Here is a 27,405-nt window from a genome sequence, read left to right on the forward strand (position 1 = left end):
TTTCTGCAGAGCCTGTAATTATGTCTGACATTATGCGGGGCACCCAGTAAATCTGAACATGCAAAACTCTATTCCTTCACAAGGACCATACAGCTTACTCATATTATAATGGTAATTGAGAGAAAAAGTGCATATAGAAGACTGAGAATGTTACTAATTTTTTGGTAAATCCTTCTTCAGAGCTGTAGAGTACAGGACTGTGATACCATTGAGCTTGTTCTGACCTCAAAGAGAGAGAGAGAGAGAGGGGGGGAGTTTTTGACAGTGCACAATATTGTGGAGGAGTGGAATGGGGGGGGGGGGGGGAGAGAGAACAGAGGCAGAGGGAGACTGGAGAAGTAGGATCACTGGACAGAGATGGAGGTGGTGGTGAGACGGGGTAGTGGAGTTTGAGGCCAGGGTCAAAGGATGTGTTGCAAGGACGACTCCCATTTACATAATTCAAAGAATCTTGTGTCAGAGTAAGGATCCAGGTGGCATGGATTGTGAAACATCCACTGAAATTGTGCATTTTGTGCTCAGCAGTGTGTTCTGCTATTGAGTGGTCAACTCTGCTCGTGGTCACAGTTTGGCAGTGCCCATTAATTTAGGTGGACATCTGTGTCATGGCCATTCTTACATAAAATGATGTGCAGAAATTACAGGAGAACCTGTGTATAAGACTGCTTTTACAGGTGGTCCTATCACTGATGGTACAGGATTAGCCTGTGACAGGACTGCAGAGAGATTTTCTCGGTAAAGGGTATTGGACAGATCTCGGAGAGGGGTAAGATCCATGTGGCAAAGTGTTAGAAGTGGATGTGACATATGGATGGAGTAGGATATTTGTTTGATTGTGTGGGCGGTGGAATACAACTTTGGGAGGGGTGGGAAGGTTTGTCGATAGGATATTCCTCATTTCTGGGTACATTGATAAATAGTCGAAACCCTGGTGAAGTTTATGCTTCAGTTATTCTAGTCTGAGATGATATTAGGTGAAGAGAGGGGTGTTACTTTGTGACTGGTTCCTGGTGGTGGCGGGAGGTTTAGTGGCATGTGTGAATATGGCACAAGAACTCTATCTGCAAGCCAGGTTTTGACAACCAATGTGTTTCGGTGAAGACCTTAGTAAGGCCTCCAGCATACTAACCAAGAAATTGGGAGCTGCAGATGCACTGTCAGTGGATAGGCAGACTATATGGAAGTTACATTTTGGTGTGGAAGGGATGGCATTTATCATAATTCAAGTACTGTTGATTGTTAGTGAGCTTTATATGGATAAATGTTTGGCTGGAGCCATCAGAGATATGGTGGTGAACATCAAGGAAGGTGGCATGCTGGGCAGAGGTTGAGTGGGAAAAGTGGATGGGGGAGAAGATGGTGAGGCTGTGGAGGAATGAAGATCAAAGGAGGATTGGTTCAAAAGGCAGCAGAGCTCTCTGTCTTGTTTCTTTGTGTATCAGCAACATAGTGTCTCAGCTATATGGTGAGTTGTTGCCTTTAATCCTTAAATTGTATGAACAGCTTACTCATTAAATGACTTGAAAGTAAAATAACTGTAATATCTAACAAAACCAGCAACAAGAACAATAGTGCACAAATATAGACAATGGTGGTGAGCTGAGCACCAGAGATACACAAGATAAGAGAACATTAATTGAAGAATACACGACCAGTCCAAGTCCGTCATGTGCAGTGTTCATCCTACAATAACATGTAACTTTCAAATATAGTCAGTGAATCTTCACCTAGCACAGCTAAAGCACAAGGGAGCAAGGCCATGCTTGTGGTGTGCCACAGGTAACACTCATCCAGTGCTGGCACCTCTGGCAGTGGCTACAGCAGCAGCAGTGTGATGGCAGCTGGTGGTTTATGGCGTTCACCTCCACTGGCTCACAATTACTTGAAGAAGTGTCGGTGCTGTGCGTCCGGCAGGGCATACAGCTGAAATGTCCCAGACGATGGTTATATGGGTGTGGTAATGACCTGGCATGTGGTGACAGTGAGAAGCTGTGCCGTCAGCGTTTGTGGAAGGGCTCCGTGCTGATAGCTGCGGAAGATGTGGTTCAGCACCTCAGTGAGGGTGTAGCTATTTCTTATGGCTGCACAAACTAAGCTTCCTCATAGGCATACAAACAACTAACATAGGTTTTCCCCACTGTATAGAAAGAACTGGCTCAATGATACCTAGGTCTTGCAACCTGTCTAATTCATCCTGGAGTGGCAGTAACAGAGCAAAAGTAATAGGCTGAGCACAACAAAACTTGGGAATGTCTGTAGGTTTAAGGGTGATGTGAGGTTCATAGTCCTGTGGGACACCCCATCCAGGTGAAAACAGAGCCCATCCAGTTTCTGGAATGGAATACAGTCAGGAACAAGAAACACAGAATCCTGAGTGTGAACTTAAAAAACCCTGAATGCGCCAAAACCGAAAATATTTTCTGACTTGTCACTGTCGAACACCAAAAATGTGAGTTCCCCCGTGACATGCTGATATGCAACATCAGTGTTTAACTGACCACAGACAGGAATGGGCTACTTATCATAACCAACCAAATGATCTTCTGAGGAAAAAGCTGGGCAACCCAAGCAATGATAAGTTTCAAGATTCAACAGCTGTAGATGAATGTGAAACATAATGTAGATGTTGCTGGGAATGCTGAGCTTCCAGTTGTGCACTGGTGTAACACTATGGACTTATGTAAACTCCATGTCCATAACCAAGTACTGGCCATAGGGAGCCATGGCAAACAGCTGCCACCTGGCTGTGTTTGTGACAAGCTGTACACTGTGCCTGCCAGTGTGGACAGCAACTATGGGTGTGCACACGGAAACAATCAGGATACAAAGGGAACACGCATCGGAAGAGGGCACCATCCGACAGCGAACAATGTGAACCCGTTGAGCAAGATGATGGTGATGGTGAATGATTCCTTTGCTGTGGAAATGCGAGCACTGACGCAATGTCTGTAATGTCCTAAAACCCGGTTCTACTCTAGGATCTTCTAAAAGCAAAGCTGCACAATGTACCACCCTGTCTGGAGTAGAACGGACATTGACATCATGTGTCAGAGAGTTGACATAGGACTGATTACAAAGAGCACAAGTATATTTACATTTCTTACTTTAACTGCAGAGGTTGGTCACTGGTGCTTGATGGCAGTGGCCCACTTTATTTTGTTGCTGGTGAAACTCCATACGGGAAGCAACAATGTTGGTTTGCTGAAGATAACAGGTGCTGAGCAACTCGTACAGTTCAGAAAATGACAGTGCCAGTGGATTCTTCAATGGAACAAGTTTCTGAAGAAGATTAAATGTTTCGTGCTCAATTCAATGGAAAAAAGATAACCGAAATATTTTTTGCAGGCAAGTCCTCTAACTGAAATTCTGTGAAAGTAGCTGCAAACATCACATCTACAAGTCCCAATGTTCTTTTGATTCTTGGAACTGTGGAAAAGCTTGGGGAGCAGTTGGGTGTGCAGAGGACAGTGGCGGAGAGGCCATGGCCTGTGACAATTTGTAATCAACTGATGAAACAAATCTAACTGGTGATGTAGTTGCTCAGACTGTCATCAGTGCTGTTCAGACTGCTGCTGCTGCTGCTGCTGCTGCTGCTGCTGCTGCTGCTGTTGTTGTTGGTGGTGGTGGTGTTGTAACTGAACGAACACCGAATCCATCGTACTCATGGAACATATGTGGAAACAAAATAATCTCTTCACCAAAAACTGGAGTGTGACTGAATATCTTTGGTACAGTACTTGTATTTTCTAAATTATATGAAGCAAACAAACTAATTTTTATGATGTCAAGAATGTTTAGTGTATTTGTAGTGGAATGTCATTTAGCCCATATTTTATTATTTGTTGTAGTCTTTCACACAGCATAATGTTACATGGAAATAACACTATCCTTACTCAAGTCACTGAAATTAAATGCCATGTTATTTTTAGTATTTTTGATGATTACTTTATAGGCTTGAGTGGTTTATTGCTCAGATTACTTCATAAAATTTATATCAGTTTTTGTTGCTCGTCTTGCGATTTTTCCGTATAATTTTTTTATACTATCGTATCATCTCCACTTTCATTTCATGTTGACAGATATTGTTACTTTAGAAATGAATTGATTCTGCAGCTTAACTGCTTTTGATGATTTGTCTTTCTTACACCACCAAGCAACAAGCTAAATGCCCACAAAGAAAATTAATGCTGACAAGTGGAGAAGTAGGTGGAAACTACATTGGTATTGCATATCTCTGATGAGAGCATGTTAGCCTCAGTGCTTGATGCTTTGTGGTTCATCTTTATGTTAAAGTAATTAATATGATGATAGAAAATCTTTGTTGATTTGGGTTTAGGGAAATCAGCTGTGTGAAAGAAGTGTGTAGCTGTGGATAGGTACATAGACATGTTGTAGTTCAGCTACAGAATGTGTGTTCTTTATCAGTGCATATGGAGAGCCTCTCTCTTTACGATGATAGCAACCTGGCCTAGAAAAGTTTGACACATGCTGTACTGCATTGCAAAACATCACTGTGGCTATTCTGCTGCTATGTTCTGTAAAATTACAGTAAGTGATTTCCATAATAAAAGAAAAGTCAGTTTCACAAAAATGCGAAAACTGTGTAGCATTGCAACTTTTCTCCTATATAAGGAGTCAAACAAAATATTTTGTACACATATGTCCACAGCAGATAAAGTATAACTTGTACAAGTAGCTACATACAATTATAGTGTAATTTTAAGCCATGGAAACAATATTCATCATGTAGGCTACTAATAATAGAATGCAGGTACATTCACATTGTGTGGACCTCTCTGGGCCTCTTCAGTTGATGAGATAAAGTGTAATGTATTGAAATCATCTGACAATGACTTAGTAATAAGTCAAAACCAGAAATGACACCTTACATGTGACATGAGCTGCAATACACAATAATAAAGAAATAAAAATAATCATTGCAAATTTCATCATTAAGTGAGATGGTAAACACACAAGATCATTATTCCTTTATTTAGGATTGGTGTAAGTGTTGTTAGCAAATCCTCACTTTGCTGAAATTCATATCAATTTAAGTGCATCCTGTAATTGGATAGATAAAAAATCTGCTCACCAAACAGTGGTAGGAGAGCACACATACAAAACAAGTTTTACATATGCAAGCTTTTGGAGCCAGTGGTGCCTCCTTCTGGCAAAACGGTTGAAGGGGAAGGAAAGAGAACTAAAGGAAACAGATTGGGTAGAGTTCAGAAAAGTCACCCAAAACCTCAGGTCAGGGGAGACTTACCAGACGGAATTTCTTTCTCATCCCATCTGATAAATCTCCCCTGACCTGGGGTTCTGGGTGACTTTTCCAAAGTCTGTCCCTTTTCTTAAACCTCTCCAGGCTTTTTCCTTCACCCATCTTCCTTCCTCTTCAACCTTTCTGCTAGAAGAAGAAGCAGCCACAGGCTCCAAAAGCTTGCATACATAGAACCTTCTTTATATGTGTTTTCTCCTTCCGCCACTTGGTGAGTAGATATTTTTATCTATCCAGTTATAGTGTCAAAAATTGATTATTTTCATTTTTATAAGTCTTTTCTCTGAATTACAACATTTGCTATGACTTTTTTCATTCAATGAAGGAAGATATATGGGTTAATGCAATGAGGGATGCTCTTATAAGTCATGATAAATGTATCTGCCTGCAAGAAAACTGGATAATACTTAGAGCCATTGCTGTCACATTTTATCTTTGCAGATAAGATGCTACTATTCTTTCTCAAATTTTCATTAATTTTAATTTCAAGATTACCTTGGCTTATTAATTGTGTTATATCACTTCATGAACATGTATTGTAGCTGAAACATGTTAATAACAGCATTTAAATCTTGTTTGTTTCATTGAGTTCAATAGCATGTAACAGAAAGATTGTATCTTTATTTGTAATATTGCAGATATATTTTAGAGACTTTGAAGCCAGGTCCAAAAGCTGTAATTGCTGCTTTGGAAATTTTGACAAGAATAGCAAGACATTCCCACGAGTCAGTGTTGGCCATAGCATCATGCCCAAGGCTAATATCTATCATCGTTAAGAACTTCCTTCCAAAGGATTGGAGATTAATTGGTAATGACAGATTCGGCTTTTTATTGTCATTATATTTGACAGTGTTTTTAAGATGTTTATCGTAACCATTCTGTATATTTTTAAAGTAATTGGAAAATTTTGTTCTTACACTGAAGGAAACTCTTCTTGCAGTTGGTGGAACAAAACCACAAGATATGACATCTGTTTATGGAGTTCCTCTTGTAGAAGCTCTCAAATTTGTAAGAGTTTTAGCATCTGGATCACGTAATGCTGCTAGTGATTTATGTTCTGTGTACCAAATGCATGATGTTTTGATCAGCTACATAAGCATAGATCCTAGGTATGTTCTAGTGATAATTTGATTAGTCTTCTGTAATATTCCTATTATTGTAATTCAGTATTTTATTTAAGATTTGGAAATTAAATTTAATTAAATAGGAGTTTACCTTAAAGACTCCATGTATTTATTACAGATGTTATAACCAATGTCGAAAATTGATTCTGTTGCTGGGCATTCACATCACATTATAATCTACACCTTTTACAACATTACCTTTTTAGTTGAATCACATTTTTCATTAATTTTATGACTAAAAATAACACTTCAAAATCAAATTGCTGCTTTTCAACCAGATGTTGCAGAAATAACTTGTTGGTCTCAGTTCAGGAGATGCATTTCTCTGACAAGGGGTAATGAGGGTGCTCCTGCCACTTCTTCCACAATGCAACAGTTGTGACTATCTGACTGAGCACCACAGGCTAGTAGCCCTATAAGAATTGCAATAAAAGTCCATTATTCCCTTCAAAACTTTGTCTAACTGTTTTGCGGTACTTCAAGGACAAGCTTTTTTTTTTTGGAGCTGCAATGCATCCAATAGGTACAATCACTGTGAAAGCTGGAAGCGGCATTACAGTTGCCATCCAGCTGAGTTCAGTGGTGGTGATTATCATTGCTCACAACAAGAAAAAATTCTGTAGTGACACAAGCACAATGCAGAATGGTCAGAGGATTTTGCTTCTGTAACTTTGAAACATCAAAGAGAAATTTTAACTGGTATAGAGTGCTGTGTTTCAACCAATACTGATATTCTTGCAAACCACCAGTCAACTTTCATCTGCAAATATGAGGTTGTTTCATGATTTGTGCTTGCTTCAGAGTCAGTTTTACTTGTTGCATTCAGTGTTAAACTGCATTGTGTTTGAGGACAGCATAAGGTTTCATTTGTTATGCCCTCAATCATAGTATTTCTCTTTCCAGTACCTTTGGGTAGTAAAGTTTTGTGTTGTTAATAAGACTGATAGTGTGGGCTATTTTCATTGTAACCACTTTTAGACAAATGATTGTGGGCTATTTGGGTAGCAATTCTGCAAGTATTATTGCAGTCAAGGTGCCGGGAGCCACCTAAACTGCCCATCTGTGAACAAGACATTATGATTGTCGCTGAATGTAAATGTGGGATTCTTTGAATATATTCCATTTTTGAAGTAAGCCCAAAGTCATGAATTTGCAATTTATGCCACTCCATTACCATTTGATACATAGTGCTGTGCCTAACCAGCTTGTGTTATACCAATAGGTCATCATCCAGTAAATGGTTTTGCTGAGACACTTCAGTTACTCCAGGTTGTCCTAACACAGCATATTCTCTTGTTCTGTTGGGTATATTGTAATATTTTGAATTGTTCCATCATTGTTTTTATCAGTGTAGATAAGTGGTTTCCTTTAGTAGATGTCAAATGACATGAATCAACATGAATTGGGTGATAAAAGAACGTAAACAATATACCTAGTAAACTAGCTGTCTTCCTTATTAAAAACATAAATCAGTGTGGCATTAGTGGTTGTTCTTTGATATTGTGCTATCGAAACTCAGTTTGTCGTAGCTGCATGTCTGAGATTCTCCACGTCTTGAAGTTTCCATTTCCAGTGATGTACTCTTTTATAATTGTATTTACAGAAAATTACATGTGTGTTTGGATGGGGAGGGGTGAGTGGTAGGGTAAAAGTGGACCAGAGAAGGAGAGGAGGGTGTGGGATGGTGGGTCAATGTATGACAAATATTTCTAGTTCCCAGTGAAATTAATATATTTGCTCACTTTCAGTGTCAACTAAGCCCTATGTTTTGTAGACATCTATAGCTCAAGCCAACAGACACAACATGATATTACATAAATTTTTTAACGAATCCATAATAGTTTCATGCGTCCACACAGACAGTGAAAAATATATATTTTATGACAATTACGGAATATTCCATCCATATCTGGAGGAACATATACACATTAAAGGTGCACAACTTAGTATTAATATCCCACAATAATAATTATTTTATATTCTGTTGTAAACTGTACTTTGGTTTTCTAGGCCATCATCAGATAACTTAAAGACTGAACAGACAGTCCACACAACATCAGTGAGAGATTCTAGTTGTCAAAGACTATTATGTCCAAACATATGAGATGATTTGAACATTATGCTTTTCTGCAAAAAACACAAATAGCAGTTCTTCAATTTGATATTGGTACAAAACAATAAATCTCTTGTAGTCTCTTAAGATGTGAGTGTAAGTTCCTAAATCCACTCATTGACTGACCTAAACTGTAATGTATTTCACAAGTAAACAGGTATTAGAAAGCCTCTAAGCCATACACAAACAGGTTAATCAACGCTAGTAACCAGTTAGCATACTGTTTTGGCCTTTATATTCAAATGATTTTAATCTTTGAGTACAATGTAGTATAAGGTTTATTTGTACATACCTGCCTTTTTGTGTCTTTTAAAATGCTAATAACAGTTTATCAGTCTGTGCATGGTTTAGGACCTTTACTAATATCTTGATGAATTGTGAATTACCATATGTTGGATAAGTTAGTAAATTTGTTTAAGGCTTTATACTCATATCTGTAGAGTGTATAACATTCAGTACATTACTATATAATATTTATTGTTTTGTAGCCACATCACATTGAAGCATTGTCATTTGTGTTTTTGATATAGATGCATAACCTTCAAATCGACACATATTTTTGGAGTTAACAGTTGTCATACAGCTAGAAGCTCTCACTGATTATTCGAGAACTATCTGTTCAGGCTTAAGTTGTCTGATGATCGCCTTTTTTGCTCACAACCAAATATATAGTACATATTAGTGTGATACATTAACAATGTGTGTTTTTGTTTTTAATATATTTTACAAATAAAAGTCAATTTACTGTCTGTATTCTAATCATTTTTCATTGTTTATTAAGATTTTCTACGTACTGAGAATTTGACTATTACGGGTACAAACAAAAGAGGCGAGTAGAGCACAGAGAAACAGGCAAGTAATAGGTCTGGAAACCAAAATGTGACTTATTATGACTAAGTTCATGAACATCTTATAACAGAGTCCCTGAGGAACTGAACTGCAGATATGCTCTTGAGGACAAACATATTACAATAAGTGTTACATGTTCATGTGAAGACAGGCTTCAGCACGCCCCCTCACTGATGCCTGTACACGTTGAAAAACCCCAGTGGAGTTCTGACTTCATTGGTAACCATCCACAGTGCATTACCAGAGATCCCTGGTATTAACAACAGGGCTGGAATACACCAAGCTTTTAAATGTCCCCACACAAAAAGTACAGCAGGTTCATGTCGGGGGGACATTGGGAGTCATGGTGTTGGTGAGCCATGACCGGTTCTCTTATTGTCGAAATGCTATCTACAAGTACTTAGGTATCATGAATCATGATAAAATCAAGCTATTGCACTTTACCACTTTGTAATCTATGGCTCACTAGCAGTGTTTCAAAATAAAATATAGCTTTATATATTAACAGTGTTGTAACATTGGTATAACTTGGCTCATGCATATGCCATATTGATGAAAACATGGGTTTTTGATCCTACATTTATTAGTATTATTGCTTCTTTCATTGTCCTCTATCCACTCTTTTTGTTGCTACCTGCATTGTCAAACACCCTGTATATTTCAAAGTGAAAGCTCCATTGTCAAGCGTTCAAAGACTTGCGTGAGGCAAAACCTGTGACCAGTTCATCAGGTCATGACAAGAAGCATCAAGTCATCACTCGAATTTCTGATGATCAAGCTTTTCCTCTGAAACATTTATAGGAAGTAAAAATCTAAAAAATTGAAATTCCGACAGTCAGTGGACATTATTCCTAAAATAGATTCTAAATACATATATTGAATATAAAAATATTGTTATAATTTTCATTTTTCCCTGTCTGACTACATACTTTACACTTTTTCTTTAATCTCTAAAGTTTTATAGAACACGTTTGGCCATGTAACAGTTTCTGAACTACAGTTTCACAGTGTATAACTTGCACTTCACCAGATGACTTTCGTCATGTGATACTTTGTATGTAACAGCAGATGCATTTGGTTAAAGCTTTATCATTATAAGGCAAAAACTTCATGCTCTTTTGAAACAATTTGTTTCCATGTGATATCAGTTCGTAGACTTTTCATTTATGTTGCAGGGAGTGTGCTTTGCCTCAAAGTGAAGCATTGCGACTGAGTCTGCAAAGTCTGTACTTGTGGCAGACACTTTTGGCCTACAATCTAGCAACACAGACTTTCATGCAAGTACATCATGTGTGTATAACTCAAGTATTTCTGTGTTATTTTATCTGTTTGATACTAATTGGTGTACATTTTCAGGGACATGTATCCAGTGCTTATGAGGTTGTTACAGTTTCATCTGCATTGCACTTCTGCGTCAGATGAAATATCAACCTTTGCTCATGAACACGGAGCAGCACTATTTTCATTAATTAACCAAGCTATAATAATTGCAAAGCACCAAAGAATTGTCCATCAAACAAGAAGTTCTATAACACTTCCTGTTGAGCATTTTTCTAGTTATATCACTCCAGCAGAAATGTGTGCAGAAAAATGGTTGAGTCAGCTGATGCAGACAGACAAATTTACTGTAAGTATTGAGTTCATATTTTTCAAAGTAGAAGCAACAAATGACTAATAATATTTTCAATGAAGCAACAAATGAATAATAATACTTTAGACAAATGAAGTGCTAAAAAAGAAGAGCTAAAAAAAGAGGTAGAAAGAACATTAAAAACAATATTAAAATTTTAATTTACACAATTTATTTTAAAAGTCCTTCATTAAAAAGATCATAAGAAACAAGATAGGGATGTACATTACCTCGGGGATGCAGTTAAAATTAATTATTTTTCAGATTACAGTAATAATAAATTTTCATGAATTTCAAATTTTGGAAGGTGATTGTAGATCATTAATATCGTTCTATTTGAAGAGACATGTAGCATTGTGTACTACAACTATGTCCAATTTTTAACCTTTTTTATAGTAAGGAATGTTCTGGCAGATTGCAAATTGTTATAACGTCAAGTTTAAGAGACATATTTCAGAACGACACAACACATATAAGTCACAGAGTAAGTTGACAAGCAAGACATGTGCACACGTTAGCATTCGAATGAGCACTGAGTCCCAGTCTAGCGGCCGCTGCTCGGCTCGCCGCTTAGGTGGCGCAGCTGCTGCATGGCTGGCAGACAGCGCCGCACGTAGAGGACGCACATAATTGCGCGGCGGCGCTTTGAATGATCGGCGAGTCACAACACTTTCCCCCTTTGAAATTGTTGCACTGGTCTTTATGGAGGTGTCCCAGAGATGGCTAATGACCATAGGCGTTGTTTGACTCGCTGTAAAGTCTCGATGAGGAGGCTTCCCGTACGGATGGAAGTGTCCCCGATGATAACGGGTCGAGATGACAGGAGACGTAGGGGTCGAATCTGCTGGGGCCCCATGCACCAATCTGCCCGTTGTGGCAAGTCCAGTTGATATGACAGGAGACATGGGCGATGTGTCAGCGTCCGTTGGAGGAGGAGGCGAGTAGATTGGCTCTGACAGAGGATGGTCATCCGGTTCCTGCATGGCCACGTCTCCTGGTGGCATCCGTTCTGGTGCTGGCATCGCGATGACAGTGAGAGGGCTGCGTTGTGAGTATTGAGAGATGCCAAGATCCCAAGCGTTAGGTAGAGCCGAAGGTGGTGTAGTGGCATTCGGAACAGACGTTGCCGGCACACGAGGCCAAAGCTGGTCCGAATGACACACTGCAACACCCGTGTCCGTCTGTATTTTATACAGGCGTCTGCCACGGTGTTGTAAGATGCGGCCCAGGCTCCATTTTGGCTACCTGCCATATCCCCATACCCAGACGAGGTCATCGGCGGTGAACTGGCCAAGTGAAGGCACCCGCGGCCATGAGGTGGAAGGCCGCAGAAGATGAAGTAGTGTGTGGGGCTGTCGGCCATGTAAGAGCTCAGCCAGGCTGTGGTCGCCCATGGGGGTGAAACGGTAAGATGCCAGAACCTGGAGAAGCGCATCATCAGCAGCAGAAGAAGTCAGAAGTTTCCGCATCTGAGCCTTAAATGTGCAGACCAGTCGTTCAGCCTCACCGTTGGATTGTGGATGGAACGGCGGGGCCGTGACATGCATAACGCCGTGGCGAGCACAAAAATCCGCAAATTCTGAAGAGGCAAATTGCGGACCATTATCAGTAACAAGAGTAGAGGGGAGGCCTTCCAAAGAAAAAATGCGGGCGAGAGCACTGGTGGTTGCTGCGGTGGTAGGCGACGTGCAACGGACAATGAAAGGAAAGTTAGAGTAGGCGTCAATTACGAGGAGCCAATAAATACCTAAAAAGGGTCCCGCAAAGTCAGCATGAATGCACTCCCAGGGCTTCTCAGGCGAAGGCCACGGTGACAAAGATGACTTCGGGGCAGCGGCCAGTGACGCACAAGGGCCGCAGGCAGCGACCATGTGTGCTATTTCAGAGTCAATGCCAGGCCAGTACACATGACGGCGCGCCAGAGATTTTGTGCGAGACACACCCCAGTGCCCTTGGTGAAGGAGGCACAAGACCGAAGCACACAAAGAGGCAGGTACCACAACACGCGACGAAGCATTGTCAGTGGAAAGGAGGATAACACCATCCCTAGCCGTGAGGCGGTAGCGCAAAGCGTAGTAGTTCCGCAACGGATCAGAAGTCTTAGCGGACGGGCGATCTGGCCAACCCTTCTGAATACAGCGTAAAAGCCGGGAGAGGGTAGGGTCCGAACCCGTAACAGCCGCCAGCCTGTCCCCAGTGATGGGGAACCCGTCCACAACCCGCTGCTTGGCAACATCCAGGTGGAAACACAAAAGTTCGTCCCTGTCGAATGCCTGATCAGGACCCATGGGAAGGCGAGACAGAGCATCGGCATATGCATGTTGAGCCGTTGGCCGGAAATGAATCTCATAATTGAAACGAGACAAGTAAAGAGCCCAACGCTGGAGGCGGTATGCAGCCATGTCGGGAAGTGACGTTGATGGATGAAACAAGGAAACAAGTGGTTGGTGATCCGTAACAAGATGAAGTTTTGAGCCATAGAGAAAAACACCAAACTTATGAAGAGCATAAATAATGGCCAAAGCTTCTTTCTCAATTTGAGAATATTTTTGTTGGTCATCCGTGAGCGTTTTGGAGGCATAAGCAATGGGTTGTTCCGAACCGTCAGAAAAACGGTGCGCAAGGACTGCACCGACCCCGTATTGAGAGGCGTCTGTGGCAAGAACAAGATGTTGGCCAGGTCGATAAGTAGCCAGGCACGGGGCCTGTTTCAGCATAGTCTTCAATCTCTGGAAAGCCGCATCGCGTGATGCGGACCAGTGAAAAGGCACATTTTTATGCAACAGGCGATGCAATGGCTGAGCCACCGAAGCCGCAGACGGTAAAAACTTGTGATAGTATGCTATTTTCCCCAAGAAGGCCTGCAGTTCCTTAACAGATGTAGGGTGAGGAAGGGCATCGATCACAGCGACAGTTTGCTGAAGCGGACGAATACCATCCCAAGAGAATTGAAACCCCAAGTACGTGATAGATGCCTGAAAAAATTGTGATTTCTGAAGATGACACTTAAGACCGGCAGTCTGTAAGATATCAAGAAGTGTGCGGAGATTTTGAAGATGTTCGTCAATGGTGGAGCCAGTGACAACAGTGTCGTCCATGTAATTGATACACCCAGGGACAGGGAGCAATAATTGTTCCAAGAATCGCTGAAAGAGAGCTGGGGCGCTAGCAACCCCGAATGGCAAGCGTTGGTATTGATAGAGGCGGAAAGGCGTGTTAAGGACCAGAAACTGCCGGGAAGCAGCATCGAGAGGAAGTTGATGATAAGCTTCTGACAGGTCAATTTTAGAAAAATACTGGCCTCCAGCAAGTTTAGTGAACAGTTCTTCAGGAAGGGGCATAGGGTAAGTGTCGATGAGGCACTGAGCATTTACAGTGGCTTTGAAATCGCCACAGAGACGAATATCACCATTTGGCTTAGCAACAACAACAACAGGAGAGGACCACTCAGTGGAAGTGACAGGAAGCAAGACCCCTGAAATAGTGAGACAATCCAACTCTCGTTTTACCCAATCACGAAGGGCCACAGGAATGGGCCGAGCCCGAGAAAAATTGGCCGAGCAGTGGGTTTGAGCGTGATATGAGCTTCAAAGTCATTTGCACGGCCTAACCCAGGAGAAAAAAGGGACGAAAATGTCTTCGACAAGGAATCCAGTTGAGCATAAGGAATAGCATCAGAGACAATATTGACTGAGTCATCTATGGAGAACCCAAAAACATGAAAGGCATCAAAACCAAAAAGATTTTCTGCGTTGCTCTGGTCGACCACAAATATGGGAACAGTGCGAATGACGGATTTGTAAGATATCTCAGCATGAAACTGTCCCAAGAGAGAAATCTTCTGTTTATTGTACGTCCGTAATTGCCGAGTGACAGGTGACAGGAGTGGAGAACCCAACTGAAGATACGTCTGAGAATTAATTATAGTGGCAGCAGAACCGGTATCCACCTGCATGCGAACATCTCGACCAAGGATTTGGACAGTGAGGAATAACTTCCCTGAAAGGGAAGAAGTGCAATTGACAGATAACACAGAATCAGCGTCATGTTCATGAACATCATGTATGCGGTCGGATTTGCAAACGGAAGACACATGACCTTTCTTTTTGCAATTGTGACACACAGCCCAACGTTGGGGACAATCCTCGCGTGAATGTTTCGTAAAACACCGCGTACATGAAGGAAGTTGCCGGGGGTTTTGCTGCAGTTTCTTAGCGGGTTGTTTACGGTTAGGCCGAGGCTGCGCGTGGGTGCGCACTGCGGCCACGTCGGCCGGCGGGGACGCGCCGCATGCGTCGTCAACAGCGCACAGAGGTTGAATTTGACGCCGCGACGAAATTGCGAATCGCACCTGTTACAAGCGTTTGCTGTTCAAGGAGATTTTGCAATAGTTGCTCGACAGTAGCTATAGAAACCTGTGGGTCAACGGTGAAAAGGAAAAATCCACTACCTCGTCGCCAATTGTTATAAGGTCAAGTTTAACATATATATTTCAGAACGACACAACACATATAAGTCACAGAGTAAGTTGACAAGCAAGACATGTGTACATGTTAGCATTCGAATGAGCACTGAGTCCCAGTCTAGCGGCCGCTGCTCGGCTGGCCGCTTAGGTGGCGCAGCTGCTGCATGGCTGGCAGACAGCGCCGCACGTAGAGGACGCGCATAATTGCGCGGCGGCGCTTTGAATGATCGGCGAGTCACAACACAAATAATTTAGGAGTAATGGAGACCAATCACCAAATAGCAAAAGCATTGAGTTGTCAACAGACATGCAAAGAAGAATAAGAACTTTGATAAAGAAATCCTTTAATGTGGGAGAGAAAGGTGGCAAGTGCGTGGGTTAGGCATGTGACACTAAGGCACTGGAGCCAGTGGGGTGCAACACATGATGAAGATGACATGGAGGCATGGATTGGGAGGGAGTGACAGGATTTAGGAAGGGGAAACTGTTGGGTAGATGGTGTGGGGTCAGTGGATTAATGGAGATTGAGGCGAGGAGTACAGAAGCAAAGGATGTGTTGCAAGGATAATTCCCATCTACATAGTTAAGAAAAGCTGATGCTGGAGGGAAGGATACAGATAGCATGGGTTGTGAAGCAGCCATTGACTCTTCATTGATAAGCATGCAAAAAAGAATGAAAACTTTGCTAGCTTTTGGAAGAAATCCTTTGACGAGCTAGAGCACACCCATTCCAGCAGGTGGTTGTGATCAGCAGCAGGTGGTTAACTATGTTGTTGGCCATTTATTGTAGTGGAAAGCTGGGTGGTGGTCATGTTCACATAAAATGTTGTGCAGAAATTGCAGCAGAGCTAGTAGAGATATAGCTGATTTCACAGGTGGTCCTGCTTGTGGTGGGGTAGGAGAAGCCCGTGACTGGATTGGGGTGGTATGTGCTGTGTGAGTAAACGGGAGTCTTGCAGTAGGGTTTTCTGCAGGGATATGAGGCCTGTGGCAAGAGGTTGGGAATGCGATTCACATAAGGATGGACGTGGATATTGAATAGATTGGGTGGGTAGTGGAATACTGTTCCTCATTTCTGGGTATGAAGATAGATAATCAAGCCTTGGTGAATGATACGGTTCATTTCCTCCAGCCAGGATTGATACTGGATGGCGAGTGGGTACCCTATTCAGCTGATTTTTGGGAACAGTTGCAACATTAGGGTAGGGTGTCCATTCATCCCGTTTTTCCCGGGACAGTCCCGTTTTTTACCAAAATGTCCCGCTGTCCCGAAAGTTTTTTTGGGGACGCTCAAATGTCCTGTTTTTTTATGATTCTGCTTGGCTAGAGTATTTTACGCTACTGGTTGTTTGACTTGCTATTAACTGCGCAACTATTTACGCTAGAAAGCGTGTGATGACTTTCAGCATACCCCAAACATGTACCGAACTGTCAAAAGCCGCAAGTAATTTTAAACGCACTATACATTACGAATAATGACGAAGATTCTTCTCATCTAAATCGATCCACTGAATCCATCCTTTCAGTCCAAAGATACTCTACACCACTGATACTTCCTCTCTGGCTTTCGTCACCACACTGTTAATGTTTTGCACTGTGCAATCACTGTTTTATTACGCCAAAACGAAAGTGTAATTTTAACAGCAATATAAAAAGCGAGTTTCCTTTTATCACTGGTAGTGGAGAAACTGTAGAATGTACGTTGTGCAGATCAAAATTTGCTATTGGTCATGGTGGAAGGTCTGACATTGTGAATCACATTAAGACGACGAAACATCGCATGAGTGATCAAACGAAAAGAGCAAATAAATGTGTGAGTGACTACTATGTAAACTTAAAATCAGTAACAGAAATGGACAGGCAGTTGGCAGCACAAGAAGCTACATTTGCATACCACAGTGCAATGCATAACCATAGCTTTAAGTCAATTGACTGTACTACAGCAGTTGTTAAAAAACTTTTCAATCCTAAATTCACATGTTGACACACAAGTTGTTATGCAGTCATTTCAAATGTTATTGGACCGTATGCAGCTCAGCAGGTTTTAAATGAACTGAAAAGTGCTCGATTCATTTCTGTAATGATTGATACATCGAATCATCTGGATTTGAAGTTGGTTCCTCTCCTTATCAGGTATTTTCACCCTGAAAATGGCATCACGGTGAAAGTGCTCGAATTGGTTAATTTAGCTGGAGAAACTTAAGATTTACTTCAGAATTATGTGCTGGAGGTTTTAAAGAAATATGATCTTGGGGGAAAGGTGATTGCAGTTTCTACAGACAACACTAACACCTATTTTGGTGGTAAGCAGAGGAAAGGAAAAAACAGTTTGTTCTATAAGCTGCAACAGAACACAGTGAATAATATAGTTCGTGTTGGCTGTCCAGCACACGTGGTGCACAATTCCTTACACACTGGCTCAGATTGCCTACCCATCGACTGCCAATTAATCGTAAACAAAATCTACCAGCATTTACACATATATACAGTAAGGGTTGAATATCTGAAGTCATTCTGTAAGTTTACTAAAACTGAATACAAAACTGTACGTGGGCACAGCAAGACAAGGTGGCTATCTCTGCTACCAGCATTGGAAAGAATTGTAGAGATATTTCCTGTTTTGAAATCATATTTCATTTCCCTTGATAAGTGTCCTATTATCCTTAAACAATTCTTTGATAATCCTGAGTCTATTGTTCTTCTACATTTTCTTGTTAGCCAGCTAAAATCTTACTCCACAACAATTAAATGTATTGACAAACAAGAAATCACAATAATGGAAGTTTATCAAGAAATAAACAAATTATTGGGCAAATTTCAATGTAGAAAATCTGAAAGGTTTCTCACATCCTTTGTACATGAGACTCTAAGAAAGCTGTAAGAAGAGGGTGAAATTACTGTAGAACAATTTCATGTTTATGCTGACATCTTCCACGACTCTTGCATTGAGTATATTAAAGAATGGTGTTCACCATTTCTCACACCTTTTAAAGCATTTGACTGGGTTAATACTGAAAAGGAGCAGCTACAGTGGAAGGATATTCAGGACTGTTGTGTTTTTGTTAAAAGTGTTGTACCAAATTTTCCTGTTGATGAAGACAAACTGTTTGATGAATTTTCATGTGCACAGAACTTCATAAAAAGTGAAGAAGGAGACAAAGAAAGTGTTAGTGCAACGAGGTGCAAAATATTTGCTTATTTCGAAAGTAAAAACACTAACATTAAAAACATGATTCATTTGGTGCAGTTTTGTCTGGCAGTTCCTGGGTCAAATGCTGCTGTGGTATGTGTGTTTTCGTTAGTGAACTCTTTGTGGTCAGATGAAGAAAAACAGAATGAAAGTTGAAACGGTGAGGGCCTTGCTCATTGTCAAAACACACTTTAATGGTGTATCGTGTACTGACTTTTATGATACAATTTCAAACGAAAATGTATTTCTTGATAAAGTACATAAAAGTGAAAAGTACGGTGATAGTGTGGCAGAATAATTGTGAAAAGTGATTTGGGATCATCTGAGTGCACATTGTAAAGGTAAACTTGTATGTGTATTAAATTTAGTCAATACAATATTTATGTCCCGTTTTTTTCTTCATTGTCCCAGGTTTTTCTCTAATTTATTTTAAATGTCCCCTTTTTCAATCAAAATGAAATGGACAACCTACATTAGGGGTATCTGAGGATATGGCAAAGGAAATCTGTTTGTGGGCTAGGTTTGCGGGGGGGGGGGGGGGGGGGGAGATTTCATCTTTGAAGTCCTTTGTGAGGCCGCCAGCATACTGGGCATGGGAATTCTTGCCACTGTAGGTACGCTGCTCATGGGTGCACAAACTATATGGGTGTGATTTTTCATTGGAATGGGTTACATTTGTCAAAATGCGGGTACTCTCGGTGGTTAATGGGCTTAATATGGACAGAGGTATGGATGAGGCAGCCACAGAGGTGGAAGATGGCACGTTTGGTAGAGGAATGAGAGAGAAGGTGTCGAGGTTGTGGAGGAATAGGATAGGGTGTCTTGGCTCTGTATTTTAATCATGAAGATATCGTCAGTGACCATGAACCAGACTAGAGGTTTGCGGTTTTGGGTGGCTAGGAAGGTGTCTTTTACATGGGCCATAAACAGGTGTGCAAAGAAGGGTACCATGCAGCTGCCCATGGCTGTGCCATGGATTTATTTGTATACTTTCCTCTCAAAGGAGAAGTAGTTGTATGTTAGGATAAAGTTATTAAGGTGTATGAGGAATGAGGTAGTGGGTTTGGTGTCTGAAAGACGGGAGAGGTAGTGTTCACTACTGGCAAGACCATGGGCATGAGGGATGTTGGTCTATAAGGAAATGGTGTCAACAGTGGTGAGTAGGAATCCAGGAGATAAAGAAGTAGGGATGGTGGAGAGTCAGTGAAGGAAGCACCAGACAAAGGATTTGCAGTTTTGGGAGGCTGGGAAGGTTTCTCCTAGGTGGCCAATAAAGAGGTCGGCATGGGAGGGTGCCTTGAAGATGGTCATGGCTATGCTGAAGATTTGTTGTAGTTGTGTGTGAGGATATCATTGGCAAGATACGTAATGAATGAGACAGTAGGTTAGGAGTCAGAAGTACATTGGAAGAGGAGGTGGTCGACAATGGCAAGGTCGCGGGTACGGTTACATCAACAGTGACGAGTAGAATCCAGGTGGTAATGGGATGGAAATGATAAAGAGTTGGTGAAGGAAGATGTTTGTATCTTTGATATGAGAGGTTTGGCTGCGGACAATTGGTTGCTGGTGTTGATCAACAAGGATGGTACTTCTTTCATTGTGCATATATTATCCAGCTACAATGGGGCATCCAGGATTGTTGAGTTTGTGGATTTTGGAAAGCAAGAAGAAAGTGGGTGTATGGGGAGTAATTGAGGTGAGGAGGAAAATGGACTCAAGGGAGAGATTCTGGAGTGGGCTTAAGAGTGCATTTATGCTTCCACCTCACTGCTCACCAGCGTGGACTGGTGATGATGAAACAAGTCCACTGAGTCTTACCTGCCTGTTTAACCTTTACCATTGCTGCTCACTATGATTGGCACCAGATGATGCTATCAAACTGGTTTGTGTTTTACTCCATGATCATTCTTTGAAGTCACTTCAGCAGTGCCATGATTATCTTTGCTATCTCTCTGCCAGTTCTTTGAACAGCTGCATGGTAATTACTCCTGGCTAGCAGTAAGGCTGCAGAGTAATTGTAACAAGGCACCCAATGAAGAGCAAGGTGCGATGTGCCAAAAGCAAGAATGAGGTGGCAGCAATGAGGCTGCTGCTTAAACATACCCTAAGGATTTCACTAAGGATTGGAGGGCACTTTGGACTTCTGGGGTGGGATCTCTATGCCAGAGCCTGGTGTTGGAACATCAGGCAGTTGGTGGATGCCTTCTGTCAGGTAGCCACTGTGATTCAGCACGATAATAATAGAGCCTTCATTTCCAGGGAGGACGATTAACTTGGGTTCTCTTTTGAGGTTGCAAATGTCAGCCCTTTCTTCTGTTGAGAGTTTTATGTTCTTGGGAAGGGACCTAGGGAAGTATGGTGAGACCAGATTGGTGGTAAGGATTCTGTGGAAGGTTACCAGAGGATGGGTGGGTGGGGGAGAGGGAGGGTCACAGTTGACTGGTGGTACGAACTGGAAAGGCAAGAGTCAGTGTTGTGATTATGTTGGCTTTGATTGAAGGGATTGGTAACAAAGAAATGTTTCCACTGTAGGGATTGGGAGAAGAAGAATTGGTCTGTAATGAGCCTGGCATTGTTAAACTTGTCGGTCTGAAGTTGAGGCTTTTGAATAGGACTGGAACTTGGTTTGGTTTATTTGGGTTTTGGCCTGTTGCTGTGATATGCTGTACTTTAAATGACCGTATGCTGGTGCATCATGAACATATTAATTTGTTTGCGTATGTCCAAGTTGTTATATCAATGAAAATAATAATTTTTTTTTAAAAAAAATAATGAAATTACATATTATCCACAGTCAGACATGTGCTTATATAAATACTCCCACTTTGTCAACACGTCCACTGTGAGACTATGTATTAATAAGTATCCAGAAAGTGTCCATTACATGGATGATAGAAATTATCTGATTCCAAATATTATTGGTTTTTTTACAGTAGTATTGACCAGAGATTCAGCACTGATGTTCAGCCATTAGTGTTTTTACAGAGTCAGATGAATAATTCTCCAGTAGGTTAAAATTGATATATATATGAATTGCACAAGCACAATTTGTAGGTATTATACTTCTCCAGACTGTATCACATACTGTGCAATTATTTTCATAAATATTAATTATTTCATATTTTCTTTGTAACTTGTTTCATTCAAGTATGCAGTGACCAAAGATCTTGTTATCTTTATCTTTTCTGTAGCAGTCAAAATTTTGATCACTTATCTTTCTCTAAAATCCTTGCGATGACCATTATGATGCAGGATAGTTATTTGAAATTCAAAGGTGCAGGATGATATTTACTTTCATGAAATTCAACACTTAAAATACTTATTACCACACAATAAGTTCCCGTTGGTTTATTATAACTCAGTATATACAGGGTGATAATTATTGAACTGTATGAAATGAAAACATCGTAACTTCTGGATGGTTTGCGTGGTTGGCTGTGGGTCATGATGGGAATTAGCATGCGCATTCATGCATGGTTTAGAGACAAAGCCCACTTTCATTTGGATGGGTTCATCAATAAGCAAAATTGACACATTTGGGGGACTGAGAACCCTCATTTCATGATCAAGAAGTTTCTTCACCCTCAGTGGGTGACTGTGTAGTGTGCAATTTGCAGTCACAGAATAGTTGGTGTGATATTCTGTGATGGCACAGTGACTACCAAACAATATGTGAAGGTTTTGAAAGTTGATTTCATGCCCATTATTCTGAGTGACATTGATTTTTACAAGATGTGGTTCATGCAAGATGGAACTTGACCCCATTGAAGCAGGAGAGTATTTGATGTCCTGGAGGAGCCATGTGGGGACCGCATTCTCGCTCTGGGGTACCCAGAGGCCACTGGCATGGGCATTGAATGGTCACCATGTTCTCCGGATCTGAACACATGTGATTCCTTTTTGTGAGGCTATATTGAAGACATGGTGTACAGCAATAATCCCAAAACCATTGCTGAACTGAAAACAGCCATTCAGGAGGTCATCGACAGCATTGATGTTCCAACACTTCAGTGGGTTATGCAGAATTTCGCTATTCGTGTGTGGCACATCATCGCCAATGATGGCAGGTATATTGAACGTGTCATAACCAAAATCCAAATATCTGTAGTGATGTTTACATTTTGAATAAAGTGTGTGCGTGCCATAGTTTGTAACTAATTTACGTTTTTTCTTCATATAGTTCAATAATGGTCACCCTGTATAATAGCATACAGTATTCACCACAATGAAACTTTAATCTCATTCAAGTATCAGCAAGCATGACTAAACATGAACAGAATGGAACAGGACAGAAAGATGCAAGATTTCCTTCCGTAGCTATTTTTGTTTTTACAATTAGAAAAAGAAAAAAAGTCATAGGGACTTGAATAAAATGGTGCGTTCTTCTACTGGTCTTTGGTCATTGAGCAATGGTGTTTCTCTGACCAGCTAGGATCTAGTACTCTTCCGTTGAAGTACACGCGGCAGTGTTGCTCTGACCCCCATGTATGAACATGCAAAATAAACCAGACACACTCATGAAGTAATTTTTTAAACATCATAATAAGTAAAATTTTCCTTAATAGAAATATGTACCCTTATGTCATTCAGCAGAGAAAGAGAGCAGTATGCTCCAAAATGCCGTTACAGTACACTGTGAAAGCTGCTGTGTCATATACCGCCCGCATCTCGTGGTCGTGCGGTAGCGTTCTCGCTTCCCACGCCCGGGTTCCCGGGTTCGATTCCCGGCGGGGTCAGGGATTTTCTCTGCCTCGTGATGGCTGGGTGTTGTGTGATGTCCTTAGGTTAGTTAGGTTTAAGTAGTTCTAAGTTCTAGGGGACTGATGACCATAGATGTTAAGTCCCATAGTGCTCAGAGCCATTTGAACAATTTTGTCATATACCAGCTCTGCTGCAATTTCTGCAACGCATTTTATGTGAGAGTAATCACCAACTAGATGTCAACCATACTGAATGGCCTCTACCGAACTGTGGTCATAAACACAATTTATCACACAGTGACACAATATGCTGCTGAGCATAATGTGCTCAAACTCAATGGCTGCTTCACAACCCATGCCATGTGGATCCTTCCCTGCAGCACCAGCTTTTCTGAACTATGTAGATGGGAGTTATCCTAGTTACCCTTGCATTGCATCCTTGTGTGCCATAGTACTTTTGGCTTAAATCCTGCTAAGCTAATGTCCCTACACCTTGTACTCAATGGTTCCCCACTTCCTCTGTCCTGTCAGGCCCTCCCAATCCACACCTCCATATCATCTCCATCATGTGCCACACCCCTATGGCTGCAGTGGCTGTGCATCGCACACCCAGCCCTTGCAGCTGTCACCCCTTTCTCCTGCATTCTTGTCCTGCAGATCTGGTGCTTCCAACCAAGCCACCATCCACCTTCATCTTGTTTCCATCCTGTTTTTCCCTCTACCGACCCCACCTGACACAACCATCACCCCAATCCACCTGCTGACATGCAGTTATGGCATTGTGTCCAGATGGTACAGTTAGGCGTGTGTGTGTGTGTGTGTGTGTGTGTGTGTGTGTGTGTGTGTGTGTGTGTGTGTGTACACTTTTACTCTATCTTGTCAAAAGACTTTTTACAATGATAGCTAAGTTTTCATTTTTTCTCATATGCCTATCAGTGGCTCAACACTTCTGTTGTTGTTTTTTTTTTGGTTGAGTGGTCTCTTCTACTCCTAAATTATTTTAAGCATTTTTGTTCTTCAGTGAGTGAGGCTATGTCATCCAGAAGTCAGAAGTGATGTCATTCAAAAGTAAGTGCATACATGTGTTTTTTGACTGTGCTAGCAATTGCCAGTATTTTAGAAGTTAACTATGCAAAAAAGAGGAAAAAACTGATTTCTGGCTTGTAGTTGGTTTTATGAATTAGGTATAAAATGGTGGGAATAAAACAAACAATGACAAATAACCGATGGTAACTAATGATATTGCTACTTGACTGTGTTGTTATTGAAGCCATCTTACAAATATAGATATTTGTTACTACTCTGTTGAGAGACTGTTCAGTAAATTTTAAAATTTTCCATCAAGTTGAAGAATAGATAATCCTGCTCAATCCAACCTATGTCTACATATAAAATCATCAAAACTTTGTGATTCAAATGCTGATATGTCAGATCCCAGTGTCAACAAGCTGCTAGCGATTGAAAAACCTCAGTGCAGAGAAAATGATGCAGATGGCTGTTCATTCTGATGACTTACCATCAGTCTGAAAATATTTATGAATGACATCACAATATCGATTAATAATGAAAGTAATTATATTAATTTATTTATCAGTGACTGTGCATTCTGAAAATGAAACAAACGTAAGGGTCTTGGAAAAGCTGAGACAAGGGTGTGAGAAATTGTGAACTCTCAAGAACAAGTTGTTCTTCTAATCTCTTCAAAATTTTTTTATTACAGTTTCATTGTAAGAGATGAATGGAGCAGTTATTGAGTCCAAGCTGATGGCAATGGATTTGACAATTTGAATACACTTATTAGATGAGGAAAAAATAATTGTAGGACTGGAAGGATTTGCTGTAAATCATTGTCTGGCAATGTTCATAATTAACTTAAGGAAAATATCACTGTGAAAAATGTGTACCACAGTCCCAAATGCCCAAGGTATTATAAATATAATAAACTTGCTCATTAAGGAAAGAACAATCAGAGTAAAATCAAAACAATTAACTATTGACAAAAGCATTATTTCTCTTAGTAACAGCAGCAGGTAACGCTGGAAGTTACAGCACAGTACATGTATCCTGATGCGTCTCCACATTTGTCAAATTGTGCTTGTGAATTGTATTTAAAATATTAAGTACTCTAGTAGAAGGTACTGCAGACCCTCATTTTGATATTCTTGTGAGGTATATAAAGGGAAATATTAAATTGTTGAATGTCCGTTAGGTTGAAATTGGGATAAACATGGATTGTGTCCTTTTTAGAGGAAGCATTCTGTTGTTAACTGCAATCAAGAAAGGGGAACCATACAGAACCTCCATCTCCCAAGTGCGAGTCTAGTGTGATAACCATCTCAGTTGTGCAGTCTGATGCTTGTATACTCTACATAAAAACTTAACACCTGTGTAATGTGTGGAAGGTAACCAATCCAAACTTCCTTTAAAACCCTACTTCTCTCACTGACTGAAATTTTTACTAATGTACTCATATATCTGCAGACTAGTGTAGACTTCATTGACTGATGTTTAAAAAAAATAACATTTTTTATTCTTTTTTAATAAGAACCAACTTACTACATATTGTTTGGACATTTGGACTGTACAGAATATTTGCATATTGTCTGCCAAGAATGAAATGTGTTTTATACATGAAAATTTTATGCAGAAGTAAACCTCAGACAACCATACTTCATACTCCAAAAATGGAGTACATAACTAATTGCGAGAACAATTGTTCATAGATTCACTAGTTTCTCTTTTAACCTTACTCACCCATGATGTTTAAATGAAGAACAATGTGGAAAGCTGTTTCTCTCCTTCATGTTACAGGACTTTGCATGAAATGACCCTGGAAGAAGCATAATCTAGAAGGAAGTAAAATATTTGTCATCTCAAATTATTTTGGAGCAGTGCTCATTTTCACATTCAGAAGTTGTAAACAGAAGAAGAAATACTCGAATACATCTTTGTTGGTTCCTCTAAAGAAACTGAACCAAATCGCGTGTTAAGGTCCAGTTGTTAGAGAATCATAAAAATAGGAATTCTGATTTTCATTGTAAAGTTAGTTAACAAGAATCAAGACAAATCAAATGCTTGTGATCATTTACAAGAATTTGGGACAATTGAAATACAATTTAACTTCTAATAATAAAAAAGAGAGGCTCAGAAGAATGAGAATCAGCACTGCTGGAACAAGTAATCATTTGTGAGAGGCTGCTTGTAGTTATTAAATTAATAATCATTGCAAGTTAAATTTGTACTTTATATTCAGCTTGTAGCAATTATTTTTGGAAGTTTTATTACACAAAATTTTTGCTTATAAAACACATTAAATAACTATGTGTCCTTTTTTGTTGAAATGGATGATAAGTATGCTTTCCTAATGAAATGAATATATAAACAACAAAGCAATAAAAGTTTTCTTCATAGTTTTCAGGTTTTAAATTGTTATCAGCTAACTTCTGCTGCCTAGCAAACATGTACTCCTGCTGTCAAAATATGGTAAGGTTTCTGTCCAAGAATGATAACACTACTTTCTTCAAACAAATGGATTTGTGATTCTTACTAAACTATGTTTTTATTCTCATCACAAAGGCAAATGATATGGTGTCACAACTGGAACAAATTGAAAAACTTGTAGGCAGTAAGATTGCATCATTTCTACAAAGTGTCAACTATGGAAACCTTACAAAAGACATAAAGTGAGTGCTTTGTAATTATTTTGAAATTTATGTATAAAATTAAATAGGTCACAGACTGTGAAACTTTGTATGAAGTTTCTCTGTACAACACAGAATAATGAATGAAAAAATCACTGATTTTGTAAATATTTAGGTTACAAACAGTATAGTATGAAATGTTAAAATGCTGCAAATAGTCACCTGTTGATAATCTGAGTACTGAATAACAAAGTGAAATATTAAATATGGTACCACTGTAGGCGTTATATAAAATGATGAATATACAGAGTATTTTAGAAAGATAGAGGGAAGCGATTTCATTTATTTATTACAGAGCAACTATGAAAGACAGAAACATATTGTGCATGTCACTGGGTAGAGGAAGGTTCAAAGT

At 40.3% G+C, this 27,405-nt stretch overlaps 1 protein-coding gene across 3 annotated transcripts in view; it reads left to right on the top strand.

Annotated features, from left to right (window-relative positions):
- The window catches only part of LOC126259660 (RNA polymerase II-associated protein 1), a 200,129-nt gene that overhangs the window by 109,111 nt on the left and 63,613 nt on the right, over positions 1-27,405 (top strand). For all 3 annotated transcript variants that reach the window (XM_049956595.1, XM_049956596.1, XM_049956597.1), the window contains 6 exons: positions 5,917-6,086; positions 6,219-6,387; positions 10,540-10,641; positions 10,721-10,991; positions 26,761-26,832; positions 26,926-27,032. In XM_049956595.1, the coding sequence (XP_049812552.1) occupies positions 5,917-6,086; positions 6,219-6,387; positions 10,540-10,641; positions 10,721-10,991; positions 26,761-26,832; positions 26,926-27,032 (891 nt within the window). The remainder of the gene's footprint in view (positions 1-5,916; positions 6,087-6,218; positions 6,388-10,539; positions 10,642-10,720; positions 10,992-26,760; positions 26,833-26,925; positions 27,033-27,405) is intronic.

Source organism: Schistocerca nitens, chromosome 5, assembly GCF_023898315.1.
Source record: "Schistocerca nitens isolate TAMUIC-IGC-003100 chromosome 5, iqSchNite1.1, whole genome shotgun sequence".
Classification (NCBI taxonomy): domain Eukaryota; kingdom Metazoa; phylum Arthropoda; class Insecta; order Orthoptera; family Acrididae; genus Schistocerca; species Schistocerca nitens.